Raw genomic sequence first — 16,003 nt, forward strand, 5'->3', positions numbered from 1 at the left:
ATTGGAACTTGTTCCACCCTAAATAGTCAGATATCAAACTTTTTTTAACAATTTAGGGTGAAATGACTAGCCAAATACCAGAAGGGTACATATGGCATTATGAACTTATTCAGTTCCGCAGGCGGTAACATAATAGATGTAATTTTGATGTTTATACAAGTATATTAGAAGCTCGTGAATGTCAAAGATGGCTCTATAAATTCAGATCCGCTAATTTTGATGTATTCGACTCCTTTCGATCAGGAATACAAACAACAGTATACAACATGCTACGGACATAAATAGAAGCAAATTCATGCCAGACAATCTAATAACTGTCAAACACTCTTAACAAATAGTGCAGCAGATTGGAAAAATATACAAAACCATAATTTGCTCAAAGCAACAGCACCCTACAGAACAACTTCTTGATCGTTTAATTACTGAAGACGAAAAATGGATCTTACATGATAATCCTAAGCATAAAAGGCAGTACCTCTCTCCAAATGAATTTCTGTGAAATACTACGAAGCCTGGTTTATACCCCTCAAATATTCTTGTGTCTGCTTGTTGAAGTGTACGCAAAACTCTTCGATTCAAGTGCTAGAACCTCTACAAGTTGTTTTAATGCAGATCATTATTGTGAAAAATTGGATATATTGAACCGATCTTAAATCGAAAATGATTCTGATATTCAGAATTCTGCAAGCTGACAATACAAGACCGCACTGTGCAAGACAGAAAAAATTAAGAAGGTAGTGCCTCACCAGCCATAGTCGCCCGATATTTCTCCAAATAATTTCCATTTATTTCTATCGCCACTTCATTTTTCGAGTAAGATATTTTATTTGTTTCCATTCAATTTAAGAAGATGACATTACATTCAGATCCCCCTTTATATTATTGAGGTTTTTTCTTATGCCTTAACTATATGACTATCTCCAAAATAGTATATTTCAAAATATATCCATTTCAAACGATGTTTCATATTTTTTTGACAATAGTAATAAAATTGGTTGTACATATTTTTAATTTCGTCAAATTTACAATTATGTCATAGATATCAGGCGAATGAATTTTTGCAAAATGGATATAGGGTCGAAACAATTGATAAAACCATTAAATTTAATAAATTTAGAGTTCATTAACTATATTTTTAACATACCCGTTATTATTGAATGATAGATTGCATTTAGATCGGAAATATCTATGTCAAGAATATAGAATTTTACATCATTTAAGTCTACGGGAATGCATGGGATAAATGTTCTGTTCGAGATCAGTATAAATGCCCCAAAGCTTGAAAATGTTATAACTCTTCTCTGCGATAACTTCTATTTTACACTAAATTTGAGCTCTAATCCAAAAATAAAGCGCCAAGGTTCTTATACCCTTGCTGAATTACACTCATAAATCATAAAGATTTCATCAGGTCTTAAAAATAATTTTTCGAGGATTTTGGCAGGAATGAGATACATTATCCATGATTAATCGTGATTTTAACACGTAAAAGTCAAAATTTGGTAAGAGACGAATGTGTAACAAATAACAAATGGAGAATATATTCATGAAACTATCCAGAATTATTAATTATTTTAATTGAGATTGAATATCAAAAATATTGAAGCAAAATGCTAGAAGGCCATAAAAAGTCTAGAGTTAATATCTAAGTAATGCGCAATGGTTCAGGTCCGCCCACTATCTACCTATGTACTTACACACACAGGGTGTCTTATACATCGCGATCCAAAGGATATATTTTGTCCCCTTCTCTTGCTGCGGCTATGGAAGATTCCTTGTTTCTATCTGATCTATTAATCCCAGTCCTCTCAGGATTTTCAGTATGTAGGATGACTCTAGCTGCCAAAGATGTTCATCTTTTATCTCATACACAGCGAAGTGTGAGGCTCTGGAGTTTTTTAATTACATCCTCTACCAAAAATAACCTCATTAGGTTTTCGTTGTGGTGGAAATGCCTCGATATTACTTCCGTTAAATTCGCAAATTTTTCTTACTTAGTTTGATACATTCGATGCATCCTCTTCGGTTGTAGTTTCGTAAACATATCATACCTGTCTCAAAGCTTGTAGATTGTTACAATAACTCATTTTTTCCCATTCAACTTCCCATTTATAGTTTTTCTATATTGGCCTGTAGCCTATTCCACCGAAGGTTTCAGATACTACGAAGGGTTTATTCGCCCCTCCTTCATCGAGTCTTTCTATTTCATTTCCTTCCACGCCAGTGTGTCTTGGAATCCATTAGAGCGTGAATTTACTTTGTTTTTCACCTATCCAGTGTTTTGATTTCTCTGGTTTATTTTATGGAATACAAGTCAAACAAATGCCAAATTTCTAAACAACCAATAATGACCCCTGCAATTCCTAAAGGACGAAAAAAATTGAAGCATCATCATCAAATATAACAAAACATGTATCTACTACACTCTGTAACCCACAATTTTACATTTGATGTGTGCATTCATCCACATAACTGTTTTCCGATTCAAATAAAGGTGATAAATGGCCTTTGTTGAATAGAACCAATCTAATGTTTTCATTTGCCTTGTTAAACGAACGTGATAGAAGCATGCATTTCGAGCTTAAACATGATGTTTTGAATATGTAATTGATCCGTATTATACCTTTGGCCCTTTTATGCAACATCCGGATCATGTGATTCTTATTTACAAATTGCATTTGAATAAATTTAATTTACTACAGAATTAAATTCTCAATCATTAACGGAGAACTTTACTTTTTACTTTTAAAAATACTAAAAATAACCATTAAGATATTCATCATTTATACAGGGTTATCCTGCATTCTGTGTCACTTGGTCATAACAATTATTAAGATAATAAATAAGAAAATCGAGGCTGATTTTGTAGCGTAATATCATTTAAAAAATCATAATTGATAATTTCTCAGTTTCGCAATAACAATTACGTTAGAGATAAAATATTGTAAGTGGATGATCTGGCGATATTCACGGCTTGTTTCGTATTGTATTAGAACCCTGATATACAGATGTGGTGCTTAGAATCTTCGACTGAACAGCCAAACATGGAATGGGTGAAATTAATTTTCAAGAAGGCAACATTCATTTGTTCCTTTTGAATATTGTATCTGTTAGGAATACTATAGATCTGACTGTAAAATGAGGCTGAATTCACCCGCGGTCGATAGAGTCCTTGAATTTAACAATCACGTTGAAGCGACCCATACAAATGCCTATAGCCACTATTGTTGAAAACTTATGCGTGAATTTGAGTTTGTTTATAAAATTATTTGGCAGATAGTAGTCATAGTTTGTAGAGACTTTAGTCGGCTAAAGAGTAGCAGATATATTTGATGAGCAATCGTATATACTTGGATATTTGTTTTGTACCCTTCACAAGGAATAGAAATTAGATGTTCAGTGTTTTTTCACTAAAGTGGGTCTCCTGCATTAATATTCAATGATTTGTTCATACATGAGGAGATTATTTCATATTGGCAAATAGCTGTTTTTACTCATGCGACTGAATTGTCCATTGCAATCTTAGGTTTATCTTGTTTGTTCTCTCTTGCACTATGTACCCTAAGTTCTGCTTGTAACTAATACAGTTTCGGAGGCATTTCTGACTAAAGATAAATAATATAAATTATAAATTTTTATCCACAATTATTATTACACAAATATACGATGTAAACGTGATGTTTGGAATGGATATAAAAAGCACTGATTATATATAGCATCTGCTTGTTAAGACCAACATTGCCTTATGGATTATATGGAAGAGTCCACATAAAACTTTTACACATATTTAATCCAGATAATAAATTTCTCTATTTTCTTCTCGAAATTTGTCACTTTTTCTAATATGTTCACGCCTTCACAAAATAATTTCTGCTTTTTTCGATAACAAACTCTTCCTACCTCGTTTTTATATTGAAATCCCATTTCTTCCAATAAATTATAAAAGGTTGACTTTTTAAGTTCTTATCCTTGTCAAGAACTCTCAGAACTGTACGTGGATTCTGAAAGAAAGAATTTTGTACAATTTTTCTAATCGCGCTCCTGTTGAAATCATCAATTGAATTGTTAATTTTTTTCTGGATAGATCCTTTTTTTTTGGATCGACCACTTGTTTTTCGCTAGAGCTGAAATAAAGCTTTTAGCTTTTTTCTTAGGCGGAGTATAGCTAACGTCAACAACTTTATCAGCTGTATCCGTGTCAAACATTTTTAAGAAATTTACACAACAGACAAATATAAACAATCTCACTGCAGTACGATAATACGATGTCGTCCCTGTACTACATCTGATCGAACTGCTTATGAAGCGATGTGACGCTCGCACCTCCCAATTACGATGCGGCGATGCGTTTCACCCGGGATACTCACGTCCTGATCACGCACTGATTATTACTTTATTTCACTATTTTTCTTCGATTAAAAGACTTCAGTACATTTAAATTATTAAATGATATACTCTTGTATACTAACAAGTACAAGTATCGTCAACGTATATATTTATCAGAACTTGTGAGGGTTGCTAAGTCATGGATGATTCTCTATATTTTTTTTAGTTAGTTGGGATGCAAGATGGGAAACAATGGTAAATATTAAATTTCAATTACGTTGCAAACTGAATAAGCCAAAAGGACTGATATTCTTCAGGCTTTTTTGACTAAAATATCATGTTATGCATCATTATATCTCATTCAATTGAACTTGACACAGGAAAGATGAAAAAATATTGATAAAAATGTATTTTATTGAATGTCTACATACAACAAAAGAATTTGTTAATTGAAATAGAAGAAAAAGTAGCTTATATATCAGGTGTAATTACATGTGCTCTAATTTACATCGTAAAATATGCATTTATACGATTGCTACCAAATTTTCTCTGCCACTTACCTATATTAAAATAGCTTTTCTCATCAATCTTGTTTCCAAAGACACTTAACATATACCACAACTAATTCGAATAATAATTAATTTGCTGCACGTTTCAATTATTCCAATACTTGTTAAGAAATGACTGTCATAATGGATGTTTGTCGAATACATTTTATTTACTACTCATCAATGTATCAATGTATTTCACTTAGTACGTCCTCTACAGACATTCATACAATTTATGCTAATTGTCAATTGCAATGCAATTTCGATAACAATTGGATTCTATAATTATAGTTCACGGCTTGAAAATTTCATATAATTAAATTAATTATTGAGGCTGTATATGAGGGGAACAAAATCGCATATTTATATTTAACTTCCTCATATAGAATTTGATGACATAATTCCTCCGATTTAAGTGAGAAAAAGACTAGAAACTTCTAAGCACTAATTGAAAATATAGTCAAAAATACGAGATTGGTCCCAGAAGTATCTGACCTGACCTAAAGATGGCGGTAGTTGCCACTGTATAAGAAAGAACACAATCTATACAACATATGCTCCTAGTTTGAAGACGCAATGTTGTTTAGTATTTGATTGGCAGGCAGTGAATTTGTCATCGGTAGAACCAATATAAAAGCTGAGCTAGATTCTACTCTGGGTGAGACTGCTCCATCGTTGTTATTATTAATAGTAAAATATTTGGTATCAACATCGCAGTAGAAGACCAAATGAAGTAAAGATTCTAGAAATATTGAAGAAAATCCACAAAACGGTACTTGATTGTGAATTGAAACTGCGCATATTAACTAAAAATTTGGACATGAGACAACTGTGAACAAGATGGGTGCCACATCTGTTTCACAGAAATGAAGTTGATTTTTTGCACAGTTTCATAACCATGGATGAAACGTGGATCCATCACTTCACACTCGAAAAGAAAGAACAAAACAATTGACTGCAAAGGGGGAACCGTCTTCAAAAAAAAGAAAAGACCGGTCATGTCATCGATTTTTTGAGATGCGCATGGAATAATTTTCATTAACTATCTTGAAAACGGAAAAACTATCAACGGCGAGTATTATGCGAACTTATTGCATCGTTTGAGCGAAGAAATCAAGCGAAAACAGCCGCATTTGGTTTAAAAGAAAGTTTTGTTTCATCAAGACAATGCACCAACTCGCACATCCGTTATTGCAATGGCCAAAATTAATGAATTAAAGTTTGAATTGCTACCTTGTGCATCCTATTCGCCAGATTTAGCTTCCTCGAATTATTTTCATCCAATGACCATTTTGAAAATTCTTATTATAAAAGTGGTATCGAACTTATAAAGTATCGCTGGGAAAAATGTATATAGCTGGAAGGGGATTACGTTGAAAAATAAATATATTTTCTTTGTTTACTTTGCTTACTATTTATATGAGTGTCAATGTTTTATAACTTAAGGTAATTATTTTTATATTATATTATATAACAACTGAAAAATTATAAATTTTGCGAAATTTTTACCATACTCTGATAATATTATTGAATTTCAAATTGTATGCATTTGGCAATCATATGAAAACTGTTTATAATGTTGCCAAATACATCTGTCCTTCTGTCTCACAATTTCCAAACAGTGATGGGATTTAAAAAGCAACATTCGATCTGTAATGTATTCATACGTTTTGTGTTGGTTTGTTCAAGTTGATGCTGTTGTTGATTCATTGATACAGGAATGAATGTAAGATACTGAAGCAGCTTGATAATACTTTGGTCACGCTGTATATCCCGAGATACAAGAACTATTTCAATATATTTTTGTAACCAAAGCGACCATAACTCAAAAACTTGAAGCCATTTATCTGTGGGAATGTTTTCAAATAAATGGGACGATTGCTTTTACTACATGTAATCAGAATGTCATTCACATAAATTAAATAAATTTTACATTATATTCACATTAAAATTCAACTGTCTACTGTTCATTATATGACGATGCAGTATTATAAAATATCTTGTAAGTGTACTTTGATCTTCCAACCTAATTGCTTTGACTAATCCTGCACCAAAAATTAAAAGTGAATAGCAAGTAGGAATATCTTAAAATATTATGCATGTTTCAACACCTGTTACTATATTAGACATAACACGATGTCCATCTTCATTTGATATGTCTAATTACTCCCATGGGATTCTAAGCCAACGACTAACAATGTTTTTGATCATGTAAAATTTACTGCTCAACACCAAGAGTTACCTTATTCGCTTAAGAAGTCCATCGTGGATCTTCTTTGATTATACGTATTATTATCTCAATGTGTACAGTAAAAGTAAATGAAGAGCATGACCTACCAGCACTTGTCTCTTCACCAAGCGCAATCCGTGTTTCTTTAAATTTGTTATATCAGTAGAACACAGTTAATCATAAAGGATTCTCATCACTAAATGCGTGTCGGCGACTCTCAGAAGTTTTTTGTTTTGTTTGACTTAAACTTCAAATCATAGTAAAGAATGTCAAATCGTATATTCCACTATTTAATCTATGCAGTCACAGATTATGTCTTAAGCATAGTAGGATTTCAAAATAAGAGTGTTGCCAACTCTAGCTCCTCTAGATTAGTTGCATCTCAAAATATATATTAGATCTGTTCCAGCAGACATCTGAAACTACTTGATATGAAAATTGCGCTCCAACAGTATTAAGTTCAAGTAATGATCAGAAAGTTTGACGTTCCAGCAACAAATTATTCAGTATTAGTTCGAGTCGAGCCGATATGTTTTGAATAAATTTTGGAACATATGGATCAGCGTATTTCAACACATATTTTAGATCATGTATCGTGCTTACCAGGTGGTAAAAGATGGACAAAGAGTATTTATTTAATAGTGGAGATGGACGTAAAAGGTCTATTTAACCTAAATAAAAACAATGTTGGTACGAGTTCGCAATAAATTATAGTCAAGTCATGCGTGTGCACCAAAGTATGATCATCGCATACTGCTGGAACAAACCTTTAGTACCTAATATATCTAAAACAGTAATAACAAACTATCAATATCAAGTGACTGTGCAATCTATAATTACCAATAAATTATTGTATCCGTATTCCAGTCATCATCATTATCAGTCTCACGTCCATTTAAATTTGACCAAATAACAATTCTGAAATTTCCTTGGAACAAATAAAAAAAAAATTCTTTATGTGAAAAACAGGTATTCTAAAGCTGTTTGCTCATATCAAGTTAGATAAATAAATTTTTTGTCCAGTACAATATAGATATATATTATTAACTAGATAAGATAACTGTCATTGTTCTCTACGTAATAATAACAAAAAATACGGTTTTCAATATTTCAGTATCTTTTTAAATTACATTCTGAACTACACTAATTAATGATAATTGTTATAGTACGGTGGCTGACCATAAAGTTGATTGTTTTCTATTGAAATTTGAACATTTTCAAAAAAAAATAACAAACTCATTGGCATTGTTATAATAATATTAATTCATTAACTAAATGTAGTATTTTTGGTTTCAGAAAAATAAAGAGCTTATGAGTGACTTGGTATCAAACTGCAAGTTGAAAAATGGTAAGTTAATCTTCATATCATATCATATAACACACCAAGTGTTTTATAAATCAAACTAATTGAAGTGAAGCGTTTTAAAATCTATATGATAATAATGATTCATGATTTCAAAATATCTATTAACGCTAAAAAAACTGAATTTATCTTAGCTATAGTTCATAGCTCATAATTTATTTTGTAAAAAAATATGTCAAGTCTTAATGCATTTTTAGTACGTATTAAAATTAAATTAAAATTAAAAGTATTAAAATGGCCAACAGTTTCATTTTCCTTTTGTTCACTTTTATATATTAACAAAAATATGCTAATCTGTTTAAATCAGTGTTTCCCAACCTTTTTTTTGCCATGTTCCACTTTAGCCTTTCTAAAATTCTTATGCGCCCCTCCTATGTAACACGCATACAAAATTTAATTGTTTACCAAAGAAACCTAATTTAAAATAGGCTTTAAGAAGAAATCCCCAGGTGATTGTTTCGATTTTATATTAGGTTCCAAGTTATTTAGTTTCAGTCTCAAGTCTTGTGTTGTATTTCTTTTTTACCAGTAAATCATTTACAGCAATATATCCACATTCAGTTAAATATAAAGATGGAAACAGTAACAATAGCTTTGTTAAATTTAGATGTTTGATTTCATTCCTCGAGAAGCCATACCCTCTCTCATTTTATTTTGAATTTTTAAAATAAGTTTCATAATATATAATAACTGAATCCACTAACATTGCCTGCATCATCCAAGCTAATGAGTTAATTTATCTTATAACAGAAAATCTTTCTTTTATTTGCTTTATTTTTGTTTTATTTGCTTCTTGAATAAAGAAATAAAATCTTACTATATCTATACCGAGGTATCCCACGGAATCTGTTATTTGCCGCTGAAAGTTTACTTGACCAAACACCCAGCTGATATTTTTGTCTCATCAAGCCCAATTATAATAATCAAATTTGGCGCCAAAATGTAGCATTGCATTTCAATGACCCGAAGTAAAAGACGCAAACACGTGTCATTCAATTTTCTAATTGCCTCCCCTAAAAATCGAATCGTCACCTTGTGAGGTGTTGGCCTCACATTGGGAAATACTGGTCTCAATTTCTTTCATTTATTTTTTCAACAATGTTGGTGCATCTAATCTAAACAAAATTTTGTACCCTAAAAGTTTGTAATCTAGATGTACATGTAGCTCATAGCCGTTTTTCACGTAATCCACACACTTCTTTATTGTGGCTACACGGCACAACACTCACTCTGCTTCACATTCACAAACGATTTAGCTTCGTATATGGAGCTGATTGCCTAGCAACATGAACACTTCTAGGATAGGATATTTTTCATTTTCTCTGAAAAAGATTCGATTTTGAGATCATTGGAAAGGAAACTGCAGTGTCTCCCAATTCTCCATTATAGAGCGTTTTTAAATATCTGTATAATTCGGGCAACCCCTTAATTTCAAGCCATACTTCTACGCCAGTTTAAAAATCTATTTATTTATTGATAATTTAAAATAAAATTGAATTGAATTGAATTGATTGAATATGATCACTAAAACTAATTTAATGAGATGGAAATAAATATTCAAACAAAACAAAAATGAGATGGGAAATCCATGATCAAGAAAAAATAAATGTGACAAATGAAACAGGAGACGGTATGATTCCAAAGGAACTAAGTATCCAGAAGCCGTAAAGATTGAAAACTGAATATCCTTCAAGCGGAAATGTACGCAATAGTAAAGGCTGTCAGACTATTAAGGAAAGTGATGAGTCAAGCAGAAACACAATAATCTACACAGATAGCCAGGAAACGATTGTATCAAAAATGACAAGATTGAAATTGAGCATCTGCTTTTAAGAAGTGTAAAAGAATTATGAAGCAGATAAGCTTGCAAAAAGAGGAAAGACGAAAGAGGATGCTGAAGAGACAGTTACAGTATTACTACTGATGGATGATTGTTAAGATACTAGACAAAAGAAACAAAGCCAAAAATTGTGAATAAGCCAAAAAGAAGTAATTATATGATATCCAGAGCGACTTGGTTGAGGATCAATGGAGAGAAGACAATAAAGAGAATAAGATTTAAGAATAACTCAATCCAGAAGACCATTGAACTGAATATTTGACATTATACAGTCGGCACAAGACTCTAGAAATAGGGAGTGAGAATGGACAATTATGCTAAATGTAAATGAGAGAAAGAGACGGTGCCTTGACTTGACGGTAAAACGACCTAAAATGATGGAAGATGACACCGTTTCAAAGAAGTAGCAAAGTACATAGGTCATAGGTCAGTCCAAGGTATTCTCAAAATGCGTCTAAGCAGCCACAGCTTCTAATTTTTGCATTTTTGCTACTTTTAGTGTCCACCCTTCCACACCTTAAAGCAGCGTGGAGACTACGTAACATTTCGTGGCTCCCTATCGGGTACAAATGCTCAAGTTGCGATTGCTCAAGAGCTTTCTCATTTTTATGAATGTGGATCTTGTCATTTCAATTTAGTCTTAATCTCTAAATCAGGGTTCCGTTCATCATTTATTGTCTATCCCAAGTACAAACTACTAAGAACTGTACAGGAATGAATGAATGAAATTACTACAGACGAAGATCTACAGTTTGAATTGACAGGGGTGCAAGCGGCTATCAAACAGCTCAAAAACAGAAAAAGCCCAAGACATGATGGCATAACTAATGAACTACTCAAATACGGGAGAAAAAGCCTTGCCAAGCCACTAACAATTTTCATTAACAAGATCGTGTCACATCAAATACTCCCAGAGGATTGGAGAACAAGTACTACTATTCTCAAATTCAAAAAAGAAAATAAAAAAATACCATCTAAGTATAGAGGATTCAATTTGCTGAGTAGCACTCTAAACTTACAACAAAAGTCATCACAAACAAAGTAAACAGTCTTATCACGTTAACAGTTGAGCAACAGGGATGTAGATCGGGAAGGTCGTGCACAGATGCGCTCTTCGTTATCAGGCAGATTGATTGAGTATAACAGACCAGCATTTATGTGGTTTATAGATCTACAAAAAGCCTTCGATCGAGTACAATTAAAACACGTAGTACATCTATTATACGGTAAACAAATTCCTTATGCCCTATGATAAAAACCATTGAAAATATATACATGGACAACAAAATCCAAGCCAAAGTGAACGGAGTGCTAACGGAGCAGTACACAAAGAGATTCGCCAGGGAGACGTAGAGAACGAAGTAAGAGAGCAAACAACTAAAGCTTTAAGAATAGCAGCATGTTTGAACGAAACCATATGGCGAAATAAACATATTATAATAGAAGCCATATCGAGAATATACAAGGCCACGGTAAGACCCATAATGACCTACACAGCAGAGATACGGCCGGAAACGGCGAATATCAAAAGAATGATAGAAACAGCACAGATGAAAGTGCTACGCAGGATAGCCGGAAAAAACCTACTAAACAGTAGGACAGAAGTGAGAAAATCAGAAGATTGTCAACGAATGGTTTCTATCAAGATAGAAAGAATGGGATGAGCACATAAGTCCTATGGATAACAACAGTCTGATCAAAACAGTGCGCGATAAATCCCCATTAGGCAGAAGGAGTACCGGCCAACCCAGAAAAAAGTGGAACGACATCCTTGAAGCAGGATAGGAGGCAAAGATGTCGAAGATAAAACAGGCGACTACGCCTAATACACGGAAGAAAAAGAATAAGAAGTATTTGAAGAGGTGTACTGTCTCAATGGAATCCGTTTCTATATACAGATCTACATTTTTTATTTTTCTCTTACTAATCACCATAAATTTGATTTTCTTTCTGTTGATCTTAAGACCAGCTTTGTCGCCTATTGTAGTTACACTATTGAGAATCATCTGTAGATCTTCGACGTTATCTGCCAATAAGACAGTATCATCCGCATAGCGGATATAAGTTTGTCGTGGATGATGATAGTGTCCAATGGTTTCTCGTAATCGATAAAGAAAGCATAATCATCTTTTTGTTGATCTAGGCATTTTTGAATCAAGACCTGCATCGCAAAGGGGCTCCCGTGTACCATAACCGCATCTACATGCAAACTGTGTATGACCTATACGCTCTTCTAATTTTGTTCTTATTCTGGAATGGATAATTCTTATGAATACAATCAGGGTGTGGCTCATTCAGCTTATCAGGCGAGACTTTTTGGAGTTTGCTTTTTTGGGAAGAGTTATAAACGTAGATTTCAACCAATTTCAATCAATAAGCTATAAAAGGAAAAAAGACGATAGAAGGGTTGGGTAGTTAACTAAGTGTCCCAATTGCTAAAAATAAAGTGTCTCAAGCCAAACTAAGTCGTGTTGCTCCTTCAAACTAATCTAACCTAGATTCGATTTGGAAATCGCTAGAGAATACCAAAGAGCATCTGCAATGTTTTTTAATATTCCATTTTGGAGTGTTTTTAGACATCTATAATTTATACAGCCCCTTAATTTTGGTTTCAAAAACATATTAATTAATAATTTAAAGTAAAATAAATCAGTTGATTGATTGAAAATAATTGGATTGGAGCAAATATTTTGCTGACTAAACTTCAATATAATAAACCTTCACGTATTCCTACCGGCGACTTTCGAATACTCATTTTATCTTTGCCTCCAAAGTATTGAGTGTAGAGTTTGGCAGTAGATGATAATTTGCGACCCTTGGTCAGTATTTGATCAAGATAACGAAAATTTCTCTCTTGAGAAGGTAAAATTCCATCTACTAAAGCCTAAAAATAATGTATCGCCTAATACTGGCAGTATAAAGATAGTATACGTAAAATATAGTGCAGATACAATATTATGGACTAACGTATATTTATCCGATGGGAATTTAGTGATTAAAATCTATTTGGAAATATATAAAATTATTACTTTCAAATAATGGGACTTCACTGTTTGAAAAAAAAAAGGAAATCTAGGCTCTTAAAGGGTCATGAGAAACAAAAGCTGATGCGATCGAGTGTAAATAAATCATTCTAAATGTTCCCGATATCGCACTTTAGTATATTGCTGGAGAAATTTGTCTTGCTTTTTGAAACTATACGTTCTCCCTTTCTCTGATTTATCCATGCATCCTCGAATATAGAATTTTTTAGCCATTATATAAACTGAAAGAAAATAATAAATATTCTATGAAATGTGTTTTTGAATCTCTCTTTATGTTCTCCTGAGACGTAACAAATTGACAAATATTATGAATAAATGAATCTTTGGAGACTTTAAAACGTTTAAAATAGATAATATATATTTATGGAATTTTATTAATTGAAAAAATCACATAAAAAATTAATTATTAAATTAGACTCAATGGAAATTATATAAGTATTACTATATGTATAACGTATGAAATCTAATTTGATCTTATATCATAAAAGTTTCCTCTGTGATTCTGAGTTCGAACACGCGTAAAATCAATTCTTAGAAATGTAAATTTGAAACACCCTCTATATTTCGCCAAATTTCTTTTAAGGGGGCTATTTTTCATCATCTACCTTCTAGCAGAGACGGATACATACAAATTAAATTATTTGATAGATTTTTGATTATCACTACTTGATATTTCATAGCAGATCCCGGAAAGTTTGTTAAAAAATGTAAACAACTATAATATCTAACAAAATAATAAAAATCTATAGTATTCGGTGTTACGAAGAATACATACAGCTGGAATTTAACGAAGATTACGTACAGCCCTCCAAGTTGATATTTGACAAGGGCCTGACCCTTGGGGCAGCCGAATGTGAAAGGAATAGAAAGTGAAAAAAATTTTACGTGAACATTGGATCAGTTCTAATTGAAAACATAAAAGTTACTAACTATTGCAATGTTTTTCTAATTCATTTGCAAGATTTCTATTCGTGGGGTTAACTAATGAACACTGTCTCTTACATTCTTAATTGGTTATTTAAATACTATACACTACACTTAACTAACTTATAATGATTCACATATAATCACTTAACTAACCTGAATAATTTATTTAAATTTTTCGATTACTTTACTAATTCGTTTTGTTCACTACGATGAAACTTATATACACATAGAATTCTCCAAACTAGAGCATGAAGAAACAAAACATAGACTATCCTAGGAAGTATCCAGAAGAAACAAAGTCGAATTTTAGAATTCCATACATCTAGGCAGGACCCGCTCTAGGGCGGAGACAACAATTGAGGAATCACAAAAATTCTCATTATTTTGATTTACTATGTTTTATTTTGAAATTACACAGAGATTTTGTGATTTGAGTTACTATGGAAACATTACATCGAAGTTGAAATTAAAATTCCGACTAGTATTGAATTTAAAAATATCATAAGAAATCTTTATGAATAGGGTGTGGATTCAGTAGCTTATGCGTAGCTTATTTTTATGTTGGAAGGGGCAAGCATTATGGCATATTTAAACTTACTGGAAAAGTCACTCCCTCACCCCCAGCAGCATCCCCTTTATTTTTTTAAATTACTTGTTATATTTTTTATGTAAAATTTGGATACTCCTCTTTGAGCTGATTTCAAAAATGTATAATACTTGTAGGTTAAAGTGGTTAGTTTATGAGATAAACAATTTTTCTTTTAAGAGCACAAATTTATTTTGAAATGCCTCTCTGACATTGCTTAATACGGCTGGATTTAATTGTCGACATTCATTTTCTATCCTCTCTCGTAAATCATCCAGAGATTCTGGTTGGGTAGCATAAACTTTTGTTTTTAAATACCCCCATAAAAAGAAGTCTAGGGGTGTTAAATTCGGTGACCTAGGTGGCCACTCCATCATCTGCACCCTTCTACCTATCCAACGAGCGGGGAATGTTTCGTTTAAAAATTGTCGGACAGGCATAGCATAGTGTGGGGGAGCTCCGTCTTGTTGAAATACCAGTAAATCTTCGGAAAGGTTATCATCATTTTCTATTATTGTTGTAATACGTGGGTCAACCCCTTCCCTGAGTAACTCAAGATATGATTCACCATTTAAATTTCCGTTGATGAAGAAAGGTCCGACAATGTGGTCACCTAGGATACCACACCAAACGTTTAACTTTTGGGGATGTTGTGTATGGAATTCACGCATAATATGTGGATCACTTTCAGCCCAATATCTACAATTATGCCTACTTACTAAGCCATTTAATGACCATGAGCATTCATCAGAAAAGCAAATATTGTTTAACAATTGTGGATTGTTTTTGATAATTTGCGTCATTGATTCGCAAAACTCTAGACGACGATCAAAATCATCTTCATTCAACTCGTGCACCAACTTAACTTTGTATGGGTGGTACTTGAATTTATGTAGAACTCGGAAAACTGTAGAAGATGAAACACCGATCGCTCTACTTATTGTTGACAACGATTGGGGTTGTTGAGCCTCTAAGCTGACTTGCCCTAAAATTGCCACTTGGATTGCTTCGTTATTTACGAGTCCCTCTCGCTTATGCACTTTATTGCAAACAGACCCTGTTGTGGTAAATTTCTCCATCAGTTGAATTACATACTTATGAGTTGCAAGTCTTCCGTCATGTAATTCGTTAAATATTCT

At 32.8% G+C, this 16,003-nt stretch overlaps 1 protein-coding gene across 1 annotated transcript in view; it reads left to right on the forward strand.

Annotated features, from left to right (window-relative positions):
• LOC130446450 (rap guanine nucleotide exchange factor 4) overlaps positions 1–16,003 on the forward strand; it is a 281,452-nt gene that overhangs the window by 206,513 nt on the left and 58,936 nt on the right. The window contains exon 5 of the mRNA XM_056782724.1: positions 8,401–8,452. Coding sequence (XP_056638702.1) covers positions 8,401–8,452 — 52 coding nt within the window. The remainder of the gene's footprint in view (positions 1–8,400; positions 8,453–16,003) is intronic.

This window comes from Diorhabda sublineata, chromosome 1 (assembly GCF_026230105.1).
Source record: "Diorhabda sublineata isolate icDioSubl1.1 chromosome 1, icDioSubl1.1, whole genome shotgun sequence".
Lineage (NCBI taxonomy): Eukaryota > Metazoa > Arthropoda > Insecta > Coleoptera > Chrysomelidae > Diorhabda > Diorhabda sublineata.